Below are 11,838 nucleotides of genomic sequence, written 5' to 3'. Positions count from 1 at the left end.
TAGATTAGATATGTATGTAAATTGAAAATCTACAAATAACAGATCCATGAGATATGTACTCTACAAACCCAATATTTTTAGGCATACACATATTGCAAATGCCAGGAATGGAATTTTAACATCTTATCTACATAGATAATAAACCTTAATTTTTTGGTGTTTTGTACTCACATGAGTACAAAACACCAAAAAATTAAGGTTTCAATATATTGCAAGCAGGTAGCATCACGAAACAAAAATGGTCTTTCTTGTTCCGTGGGCAGCATGCAGTCCTTCTGATATTGTGTAACACTGCTAGCCACACACATTCATAACCAGCATAATTTAAAATATATTAACATTGTTCTTTAATTGACACAAATAAATAATGGACCTATCACAGTTTAACCATAAAGTTGTAGTTTCCTCTATAGAAGTATTTTAAAAAACATATTCAATTATTATTTACTATTTTACATTTTCTGAATTATTTATATAAAATAGCATATGATATTTTAGGTCATGTGATATAACAGAAATACTAGTTGTTTTGGGCTAAAAAAATTAAACACTAGAAATATTTCATGCTTAACATTCTTTTACTCAACACAATTTTCATATTAAACATGATCACTATTTGGAACATAATTTATCTTAAATATGATCGACTCGTTGTTCACTTAAACGGCCGCACTGATGAGCTCAGTGTATTTCTTCACTTTGCTGGCAACACTCATGTCTACATACTTGTCGCCGATTGATACAACCATGCCTCCAATCAATGCAGGGTCAACTTTAGCAGTCAAATGCAAAGTCTGATTGCCCTTCAGGAATTTCTGAAAAATAAAGAATAACATAATGATACAACAAGGCAAAATGGGGAACAAATAATCCTAATATCACAGAATATAATTAAAAAAATAGGCTACTGTTAAGATTCAATTTCTTTGCCATCCAGTGATTTAGCTGTAGTAAGACTATTTTTACACCACTACATGAGTGCACCAGGAAGGCGGCGACAAGAAACGAGTGGCGGCGTCTTGTTAAGCGTGCCACGAAGACCAAGTAATGACCACGACCACTCTGACAAGAGTGTAACGCTTAAGAAGAAAGACTATTTTTACGTGTGTTTCTAAACCCAGTATTCCACTCAGTTCTTATGTAACATGTAAAAAATTCTGCAAATTTAAAAGTTATTCCTTTCCATGGTAGGCACTGACCACTTAATTTAACTTATATCTATAGTGAATCTTGTGGTTATAAAATTATTTTTTGTCTTAAATAGAGTTTTAAAATGAATTGATCAAATTATATTATCAGACATATGATAGTAGATATGTACAGGTAAGGTTAGTTGTAGTAATATTGGAGGTGAGATAAAATTATGTGACTGGAATTACAATTCAACAGACTAAAGTGGTCATACTTTTTTAATACAATATATATTATAATTTTTAAAAAGATTGCCAAGATACACTTTTTACTATAATGTTTTTACCAGAGATTTATTTAAAAAAAATATCAGAGGTATGTGAAGTCTAACAATACGCACTTGGCCAGCACGGTGGACTATGGCCTAATCCTTCTCATTCTGAGAGGAGACCCGTGGCCAGCAGTGGGACAATAATCGGTTGAAAAGTACTATAATCTAAGGAAAAACATACTCATTACAAAACATATACCTTGAGAGCCGCTTCCAGATTTTGCCTTTGTGCCTGATCAAGGGGCTTGGCTGTGGTGACCTCGCAAGTGACCTCTCCACGGTGAGCGGCCATCATGATCTTAAAAGCATTGATAACAGCCTCCAGTTTGTCCAAGCGGCCATTCTCAGCCATAAGACTGAGAAGGTTGCCTGTAGTGGGCGTCATGCTAGCCTGAAATTAATTGAACAGGTTTAACACATTCATAAGAACCTGTAAGGGGATTTATTGTTGGGTGGGTTTGGTGCTACACTAACCATTAATGTAATAGATAAAGTATAATAATATGATATTAAAATGAAACAAAATCCTAATAATGCAATGTTGTTATAATCACTAATGCTAAATGCAGATTATATGTGCATTATAGCCGAGTGTCTTTAATAGACTGTTAGAGACCAGAATGAATATCTCTGAAGAAATGTTCCTCAGCCATAGCCCGCAACATGCAATGAGTTTGGTCAGAAGAACTCTATCCTGCGATAATGAGATGTAGATTGCAGTCCACATACAGCAGCACAAAGTTTAAAATTTACCTTGCTAGCAACATTTTTAATAGCGTCCGCTTTCAAGCTCCTCTTAAGAGTAGGGTTGACGATAAACTCCTTCAATTTGGCATCGGTTTTCATCAGTTGTTGGAACTGAGACAGTTCTTTCTCAACTGCGTCCAAAGCCTTGTTTTTGGAGGCCGCAGAGTATAAGGCAGAAGCATATCGGCCTTCCAGTCCGAATATTTGTACTGGAGGTTTGACAAGCTGAGCTGCCGTTGAGGAGGTGCTCAGCGAGCGGATCTGTAAGGTTACGTAATAAATTATTATTTTTTGTAAAATATTGTTACAGTATAACGTTATAGCATTTTGTAATTTACCAGCATATTTGTCTTCATGAGAGACATGATGTGTTCTTAGGGTTAAATACCGTGGAAATAATTTAATTGGAAGTTTTAATCGATTGGTCTCTCAGTGTAACACACACGGTGACATTGACAGACAAGGTTAACTTTAGGGTGTCAAAATGACATTTATTTATCATTTTTCACTCAATGCGCGAATAACGCGCAAAAGATATTTAATATGTAGTTTTAATAAAATCTATAATAGTTGTTAATAATTATATGGTTAGGACATTTAATTTACTTATGTACTCGACCTATGAGTTGACTTAACACAGTAATCATATAATATTGTAAATATGCAGATATTATCTAATATGTTATATGTTACATGTTTATAAATATTCATTATGCCCTTCTCTTCTCATAATAAAAAACATAAATAATGTCTATGATTTAATATTGCCAGTATAAAAATATCGATTTTTTTTACTATTATTCTAAGAACTACTGTTTAAATTTTTATGATAAAATGTAAAAGATACCAAATATTTCCAGCTCATTTATTAATCAGAGACATAAATATTTTTTTGTTTGCATTAAATATGATAAAAATAAAAGAGTTAATAATTTAGTAGTTCTCTGTGAAATGTAATGGCAATTCAGAAAAAAAATACTCTCGAGCGCGGCGCAAGCAATCAAAGAGCCACGCTACAAAGTACAATCTGTATTATCCATATCAAGGGAATACTGCAGCCAAATATTATACGGAGTATAAATTAAATGCAGCGCTGATCACTATACATTAAATTTTATTCTTATTTACCATTCAATATGGCTTCAAGTGAAGGCCGTGCACAGTCAAACTTGCATCAGCAAGACTTATCCAAACTAGTGAGTAGTTTTTGAAAGTAATTGACTTTTTAAGCCAAATATTTACAGGACCTTTAGTCAATTAATAAACGTTTGGTACTACATTGATTTCATAATGATGAAATTTCAAATGACGTGATGTCACATAACCTGACTTTCCGAAGTTTACGATGTAACGTAAAAGGTTATAATAATCTCAGTGTTATTGTGAATAAGCTTACTAATGTGTTTTTTAGGATGTCACAAAACTGTCTGCATTGTCGCCTGAGGTGATATCTAGGCAGGCAACGATCAACATCGGTACCATTGGCCATGTAGCCCACGGAAAGTCGACAGTTGTTAAAGCCATCTCCGGAGTCCAAACTGTTAGATTTAAAAACGAGCTTGAAAGGAATATTACAATCAAATTGGGTAAGTACAGTCAAAATACTAGTATTTATTACACATACCAGTTTCAGCAATGAAACATAAATAAATGATGTCCTACTTTACATTTCGATATTAGAATAGAATGAAGATTTTTACATAAATTAACTTATTACATACTTGGTCACTTTATACATACATCACATAACTTCACTAAAAAATCCAAACAACCAACCAATCCAAACAACCACAGATATAATGGCATTGAAAGAATGGATCTGAAGTTACTTTTTTTAATATAAATCTAGTGTATTAATTTTAAAATCTGTATGACACAACCCTGTCAATATATTATTTGACTGATAAATTTATTATGCCTAATGTATTAATTAATACAAATAAGTGATGGATTTAAACTGTAGTCTTATATAGTGTATCTAATTCAGAAGGTATAATTCGACCGACTATACTGTGAGTCTACTATAAATGTGATTGTGTGTGATAATATAATTCATATTTTGAATCATTATCAATAACTTGTAGCGATTTAACTTTTAGCAATATATTATTTATTATGAGTATTATTAATTTCTTTTTGTCTGTAATAGGTTTATTTAAAGTAATATAATTCTGTCAATATTATTGCCAATACAGATACTTTGCAATGTACCATGTGAATTTATTATGCCTAATTTATTTCCATAATTTACAAAAAGTAATACCCTTGTTTTTAATTAAATCACATGGTATGTTGCAGAGCGCCTGTCGGAATCAGTTATAAGAATGTTCCGTGAAAGAACAAATGAAAGAGATGAACAAGTGTTTTTTGAGAAAAATCAAAGAACAAGGAAAAGAAATTTATCAATTGACTCTGAAGAATCCGCAGAGGAGCCTAATGCAAAAAAAAGGAAACGACAAAGACAAAAGTCTGAAGAATTTATTATAGAAAAAATATTAGACTTCAAGTATGAAGAGGGCAGAGGGTTATTTTATATTAAATGGAAAGGATGGCCAGACAGTGAGAACACATGGGAACCTATAGAACATCTTGACAATTGCCCAGCAATAATTAAAGAATTTTTAGCGGACCAAGAGTTTCAGTACTGCAATACACTAGAAAAACTCAAAGAAGAATTATCATTTGATAATTTGCTTAGTGAAGAAAATCTTGTCAAAAGATTGCATGAAGTTGAAGAAAATGAGATGTCTAAAGTAAAAGAGGACTTGATTGTAAATTTGCTTTGTATGACTCGTTTAAGAGAATGTGATGAATGTTATGTTTCTGATCTTGTAGAAGAAACAAGGAATAATTTACAGCTGTATGTGTTGTGTAGAAAACGTTGTCGGCAGTTAATGGCATTGAAAGATTGGGAAGATCATTTAAATCAGGTTGATAACTGTAAGAAACTCATAGTTGAAAATAGTGTAGACTTGGCTGGTCCCCCTGACAATTTTACATACATAAATCAGTCTATACCCGGTGCTGGTGTCACAATTCCTGATGAACCACCTATTGGATGTGAATGTACATCTTGTAATTGTCGTTCCAAATCCTGTTGTGGAATGCAAGCTGGTCTCTATGCATACACTGCAAACAAGAGGTTACGTGTAGCATCAGGCACCCCTGTCTACGAATGTAACAAAGCTTGCAAATGTTCCTCGGATTGTACTAACCGTGTAGTACAGAAGGGAAGGTCTTTAAAGCTGTGCATTTTCCGAACATCTAATGGGTGCGGATGGGGAGTTAGAACTGAACAAAAAATAAAACAAGGCCAATTTGTTTGTCAGTATGTAGGTGAAGTTATAACATTTGAAGAAGCGGAAAAGCGTGGTAGAGAGTATGATGCTAATGGATTGACATATCTATTTGATTTGGACTTTAATTCTGTTGAAAATCCTTATGTTGTGGATGCAGCGCATTTAGGCAATGTATCACACTTTATAAATCACTCGTGTGATCCTAATTTAGGCGTGTGGGCTGTTTGGGCGGATTGTCTTGATCCCAACCTCCCAATGTTGGCACTATTTTCTACTTGTGACATAGAAGCAGGAGAGGAAATATGCTTTGATTATTTACAAAAATGTTCAGAAGACGATGAAAGTACATCAGCAGCCCATAAAGAGGTGGTAATAGAAGATGATGACAGTAATATCCCAAATGCCTCTGAAGCAAACGTAGCCTTATCACCTGTATCACCCGTTAAATCCAGATTTGAAATTCAACAACAAAACATAGCATTACTCCGTAATCGTACTGAATGCAAGTGTGGTTCTGTGAAATGTAGGAAGTACTTGTTCTGAATAGAAGAGATTTATAACTGACTAATGAATCCTAGCTGGTATCTGAACTTGCTACTCACAAAACTTACAATGATATAAAAATTGCTATATTTTTTGTCAGTACCAAAAGTAAGAGTTTTATACTTTACAATCTCCTGTCGCTTATATGTTGTATTTTTGCATCAGGCCATTTTGTGTTCTATTAAATAATTATTTTATTTTATGATAATCTGTGGTTTTCAATAACAATGATTTGGTTTAACTTAACAATATTGATTTTACAGTAATCTGGGTCTGAATAAAATAGGTAATTTCAATTAAATATTGAAAATTAAGAGTTTCATTATGAAGTGGTTGTATTAAGTGTTCTCAAAATATGTCAATTTCGTGTTTTACAAGTGCCTTAAAAATGCCTTTCCTGTTAAAATTGTTAAAATATATTTTATTGTTATCAAATCACAATTTGTCATTATATACTATTTTAAAAATATAAGTGCCTTAGATAAAGGGATTAAAAGAACTTTGTACCTTATGTATTGTGTTAGACTGTTCTAGAGGTTTTTGTATGTATTTTACATATGTATTAATAGTCTTAATATACATCTAAAGTTACATTGTAAGTGTAATGTAATACATATTTTGTAATGTATAAGTTTTAATACAAAGTAGGTTAACTCAAGTTTATTATGACGTAATAGATAATGATATGCGCACTGAACAATTCCTTAATTAGTTATGCATAATGTTAGCTAAACCATATATAAATATAGAGTTATCATACCCAAAAATTGAGTGCATGTTCTTTAAGTACTATTTTATATGGGCATGTCAGACTCTTTATTATAGTATATTATGGTGTGTTATTGTGTATGGTATGTTGTTAAAACAATTGGCCAAGTGTGAGTCGAACTCACACTCAGAGGGTTTCAGGTCCCCAATTGATTTATTATTATTTTTTAATTTTTAGTACCTTGTTTAAATTGGCCAGGTTTGTAAAAAGTCAAACTCACTGTTATTCCCCTACAACACAAAAAAGTATAACTTTAAAAAATATTTTAATTTAGTGCGCTTGAGAGATAACTAGTACTAATTGACGAGGTACCAATATCCTTACTTTAATAATATTGGAAACTAGTAGTTATAATTATATGTCATATAGGCAATTTGGATAACAGTGTCTCGATGCAATAATTTTTCATAGTAGTAGTCTAATGTCACATATATTAGTTAAAACTTAGCATAAGTATTATGAACAATCTCAATAAAATATAATTATTGTATCATGTAAGTAATATCTTCTAAGGATAATAAGAATAATTGCTGAAATGTGTTAATTGAAGATTCTTTGGAAAACCATGTTTTTATTACTATTTTTATAGTAATTGTTTGATAACGAATGTATTATAATAAATACAGTAGTATTTATGAGAAGTTTACTTTTACATCCCGCTGACCTTGCTTACCTTCCCTTACCTACATCATTAGTGGTATTATAGTAGTTAGTTATATACAAACAAAGCTTGTCTTTTTTAAATATGATGAATTAACCTCTGCTTGATGTTTGGTTCTCGCAAATAAATGATCGATTTTGCAAAGTCTTCACCTCAAAAATTACTGTCAATAAGACACTTGGGCTATTTCTTCTAGTTAGGCAAACCCCTCCAGAGTATATTTGTTTTCGAGGTGGCTATCAAAATGGCAATCATAATTAAATAAACAAACTTTCTGCCGTAATACTGTAATTAGATTTTATAAGCAATTGATATCACATTGTCCTATTAGACTTTTGTATATCTCACACTATACCTAGAGTGAATACAATTGTAATGTGATCGTTAGGTTACGCCAACGCGAAGATCTACAAATGCGACAACCCCAAATGTCCGCGGCCGACGAGTTTCATATCGGGCGGTTCGTCGAAGGACGACAACTTTCCGTGCCTCCGAGCGGCGTGTACCGGCCGCTTCCAGCTGGTGCGTCACGTCAGCTTCGTGGACTGTCCCGGGCACGACATTCTTATGGCTACCATGCTTAACGGAGCGGCTGTTATGGACGCCGCATTACTGCTCATTGCTGGTGCGTATTTCGTTAGTTTCATTGGAAATATGTTTAATTATTTTTGGTACATTATGAATTATGTTTGAAGTAGTTAATGAGCAATGGGTATGTAAGTAGTCCGTCTGATTCTAAATATCCACGCTATAAACGCTCGTCACAAAGCATCCTCCTACTTTAGCCTACTACTTTACTTCATCCTAGCCTTTTCATAATATTTGAGGTTGAATATAACAAAGATTAGCTACAATTTTAGAAATTTTATCTGCTACCTCACGAAATCTACAGTTTACCAACAAGTTCTAGAAGTGTACCGGGTCCATGTATCGTCGTTGATTGAATACTAATTCTTTCACTTTTTTCGCAGGCAATGAGTCCTGCCCACAACCGCAGACGAGTGAACATTTAGCTGCCATTGAGATTATGAAACTCAAACATATTCTAATACTCCAGAATAAAATAGATCTTGTAAAGGAAGGCCAGGCGAAAGAGCAACACGAACAAATAACCAAGTTTGTGCAGGGCACAGTTGCTGACGGTGCTCCCATCATACCAATTTCCGCTCAATTGAAATATAATATTGAGGTAAAGTTTTTTCTTTGTTGTAAATATTGCTTGATTAGATGTCTATTCGTATGCTTAGAAAAAGTAGTAAACACAGACCAATAGGAGTATAGTTATTTGTACATTTTTTTTCTTATAGCACCAGCTTGATAAATTCGTAGTACTTAATTGCTTTCTGTAACTCGTTTAACATCAAATGTTGAAAATTTTCATTTAAACCCATGTGAACTGTAGTGTAGGCTTATTCAAATTTTCAATTAGGGTCACTCTGTAAGCCTTCTAGACGTCGCTATTTAAGATTTCGCTGTAAAATCCGCAATTAAGACTTTGTAAAAAAATATAGACGCGACAGCTACTAAAAATGTTAAAACGTGTAAATGTCTGTAAAAAAATCTCTTTTACATACGACAGGTACTATGCGAGTACATCACGAAGAAGATCCCGGTGCCGTTACGTGACTTCACGTCGCCGCCGCGTATGATCGTGATCCGGTCGTTCGATGTGAACAAGCCTGGTTGCGAGGTCGACGACCTCCGCGGAGGAGTCGCCGGAGGTTCCATTCTCCAGGGGGTGCTCACTGTTGGCATGGAGATCGAGGTACGTTTCTTTTAATGATCCATAAAGTTGCTTTTATATCTACAGATGTACACGACACATACGATTTGTGTCCCGCAAACTAATTTTCTTCTATACAATGTGTATGAACGTGTTATTCTCCGTAACAAGGTCGCCCAGACACGGGCCGTAGCTGTTAAAGTATTGTATAATAAATTATTCCGAAATCTAAAATATTGTCTGACACGATATGTTCAATGCCTGGATATAAATGGGGCCTAATAGGTTGACCCTCTATGGCAAAGTCAATGACTTACCATCTCATCGACAATAACATCAAGCTTTGTAGTTTTAATAAGTACCGCAAATAACACGCCGCCCTCAGGTAGGACTCTAATCCTATCTGGGTTTTTTTACAAATATCCACGCGTGGCGATAACCGCTTCCTATCAAATAGACAACATAATCATTTCCCACTTCAGTAATAAAAAAGCAAACTTAGGAATTTCAATCTACTAGACTAGCACTGAGTTATCTTAGAACCCTTTGTGGTTCAATACCGGCGGCACCACCTCCACACCATCAGATGGACTGCATGCTTGTCTGCTAATCCTGTGTTTAAAAAACAGTTATTTATTTAATCGTTCTATCCATAATACAGGTGCGCCCCGGTCTGGTGAGCAAGGACGCGGACGGCAAGCTGACGTGCCGGCCGATCTTCTCGCGGATAGTGTCGCTGTTCGCGGAGCAGAACGAGCTCCAGTACGCGGTGCCCGGTGGCCTCATCGGCGTCGGCACCAAGATCGAGCCCACGCTCTGTCGCGCTGATCGTCTCGTCGGACAGGTTAGTATAGTCCGCGCCAAACTTCTAGTCCGCTTGAAGTTGTTGGGCGCAGGTGTAGTCAGAGCCAATGCGGTCAAACACAACTACAAGCATATACTCTGTAGCAAGAGTAAGAGCACGCTAACGCAGCTATGTACCTGTGGGCGAAAGCAGGCAGCGGAGGGTGCCGGGGGCGTCTCGCTGTCTTCGTCCCACAGATATCTAGAATTTACTGTTGCGAACCCGTGAGATGTTACATTGTCAAGACGCGGGGGGAGCATTAATATCAATTAATTTACTTTTAGCTTTGTTAGTCTAATGATATGATGATATATGATAAGATCACAAACAAAAAAATAGACTTACTACGAAGATTTTAGTCACATCCCATTTGCGGTACTACACTTATTAAGATTTAGGACCGACACATATAAAAACGTTGTTGTGCCACACCACCAATATCGGCCATGCTCGACAAAATAATAAAGATTAGCTTACAATTGTCCTTTGAGCCGCATTAAAGGATATTGATATTATACTTCTGACTACGAGAACAAATCTTTGGCGGCTTATATATTTTGTGTATATTATATTATACAATTAAATTTTAATTTTCAGGTTCTCGGAGCTGTAGGAGCGTTGCCTGGAATCTTTGTAAAACTCGAAGTTTCATACTATTTACTCAAACGTCTTCTGGGCGTTCGTACCGAAGGCGACAAGAAAGCGGCCAAAGTGCAAAAATTGACCAGGAATGAGGTTTGTAAAAAAGATCCATGATTACATTTTTACTATGGTATAATACATATTTGGAAAACATATTGACTTTGTTGAAATATAAAGTTGCTTAGCATAGCACAATCAATAAAACGTTATTATTACAAATCTATTACTAAAAACATAATTTAAAACGAGATGTGAAGCATCTTAAAATTTTATCTTTATCTAAGCAAGTCATTCGTGCTGTTGCGACATAATTTTTAAAACTGTATACTTTAAGATTTTTCCGCGCAATATAGACGATTCAGTGGGTTTTCTCATTTTGAAAATATGTTGAGGATCGTTTTTACATTTGTTTACACGAGCTTTAATTATATGAATAATTGAGGGTAGTTCTGAAGCAAATACTGCATCTTTGTATTTTTTCTTGTTATTACACTACCTTAGATGCTTAATTACGAACTACATTAGTTAAAAAGCTTGTTCACATTTATAATTGAGTATATTCTTTGTTTTCCAGGCGCTGCTTGTAAATATTGGCTCTTTGAGTACTGGTGGCAGAGTAATTGCTACGAAGGTCGACTTGGCTAAAATTGCTCTTACTAGTCCCGTTTGCACAGAGATCGGAGAAAAGGTAGCGCTCAGCAGAAGAGTAGAGAACCACTGGAGGTAAGCACAAAATAGTCACTCACTCTTAATTGAGTCAACTGAGATTAAAGTGTAAACAAAAAAGTATAAAAATACCTTAATTATTAATTAACTTATATTAATTATTAATAAAATATCTCAAATTTAAATTAAAACTGTTTACATAATGTATTTATATATATTTTATTTTGGAAAATCAGCTGTTTTAAGTATAAGTATATATCATTTTTATTTTATTTCAGATTAATTGGTTGGGGTCAAATTCAAGGAGGAGAAACAATCGAGCCTGGAAAGAATTAAATTTATTATTGACTTCTTTTATATTGTATCTACTGTCATATATTTAATAAAAATTACATAAAACTATTACATGTTTAATTTCGAAATTTACATTATTGCATTACAATCACGCCTAAGCCTCGTATCACATATATTATTGCGTTTGA

General features: G+C 34.3%; 2 protein-coding genes across 3 annotated transcripts; one reads left to right on the top strand and one right to left on the bottom strand.

The window, feature by feature from the left end:
- Window positions 1-557: 557 nt before the first annotated feature.
- ATPsynO (ATP synthase subunit O, mitochondrial) lies at window positions 558-2,709 on the bottom strand. Its single transcript, XM_073076654.1, has 4 exons — window positions 2,548-2,709; window positions 2,216-2,470; window positions 1,662-1,853; window positions 558-815 (listed from the first exon to the last, which is right to left on the bottom strand). Exons 1-4 carry the CDS (start codon window positions 2,572-2,574, stop codon window positions 660-662), a joined length of 630 nt encoding a protein of 209 aa, XP_072932755.1. The 5' UTR covers window positions 2,575-2,709; the 3' UTR covers window positions 558-659.
- Window positions 2,710-3,149: 440 nt separating this feature from the next.
- Eif2g (translation initiation factor 2 gamma subunit) lies at window positions 3,150-11,758 on the top strand. Of its 2 annotated transcripts, XM_073076653.1 has the most exons (9): window positions 3,167-3,405; window positions 3,621-3,795; window positions 7,870-8,106; window positions 8,453-8,670; window positions 9,061-9,246; window positions 9,866-10,048; window positions 10,646-10,783; window positions 11,265-11,413; window positions 11,635-11,758. In XM_073076653.1, the coding sequence occupies exons 1-9, from the start codon at window positions 3,346-3,348 to the stop codon at window positions 11,690-11,692; spliced, it is 1,404 nt and encodes a 467-aa protein (XP_072932754.1). In that variant the 5' UTR covers window positions 3,167-3,345; the 3' UTR covers window positions 11,693-11,758. The 2 variants fall into 2 exon arrangements, with proteins under 2 accessions (XP_072932753.1, XP_072932754.1); XM_073076652.1 differs by lacking the exons at window positions 7,870-8,106; window positions 8,453-8,670; window positions 9,061-9,246; ... (2 more) ...; window positions 11,265-11,413; window positions 11,635-11,758 and adding an exon at window positions 4,508-6,822 and having other exon boundaries at window positions 3,150-3,405.
- The last annotated feature ends 80 nt before the right edge of the window (window positions 11,759-11,838 follow it).

This window comes from Epargyreus clarus, unplaced genomic scaffold, assembly GCF_041222505.1.
Source record: "Epargyreus clarus isolate Ecla_fem2 unplaced genomic scaffold, WU_Ecla_fem_2.2 ptg000009l, whole genome shotgun sequence".
NCBI lineage: Eukaryota > Metazoa > Arthropoda > Insecta > Lepidoptera > Hesperiidae > Epargyreus > Epargyreus clarus.
This window is presented reverse-complemented; position numbering and strand designations above follow the sequence as displayed.

Excerpts from the sequence above, each read along its gene's own strand:
- ATPsynO (XM_073076654.1), bottom strand. The coding sequence starts at position 2,574 with ATGTCTCTCATGAAGACAAATATGCTG. Across the intron at positions 1,854-2,215 it reads TTAAAAATGTTGCTAGCAAG|GCTAGCATGACGCCCACTAC; the intron begins GTAAATTTTAAA and ends AATTAATTTCAG. Across the intron at positions 816-1,661 it reads ATCTGGAAGCGGCTCTCAAG|AAATTCCTGAAGGGCAATCA; the intron begins GTATATGTTTTG and ends TTTATTTTTCAG.
- Eif2g (XM_073076652.1), top strand. The coding sequence starts at position 3,346 with ATGGCTTCAAGTGAAGGCCGTGCACAGTCAAACTTGCATCAGCAAGAC. Across the intron at positions 3,406-3,620 it reads AGCAAGACTTATCCAAACTA|GATGTCACAAAACTGTCTGC; the intron begins GTGAGTAGTTTT and ends TGTGTTTTTTAG. Across the intron at positions 3,796-4,507 it reads GAATATTACAATCAAATTGG|AGCGCCTGTCGGAATCAGTT; the intron begins GTAAGTACAGTC and ends GGTATGTTGCAG.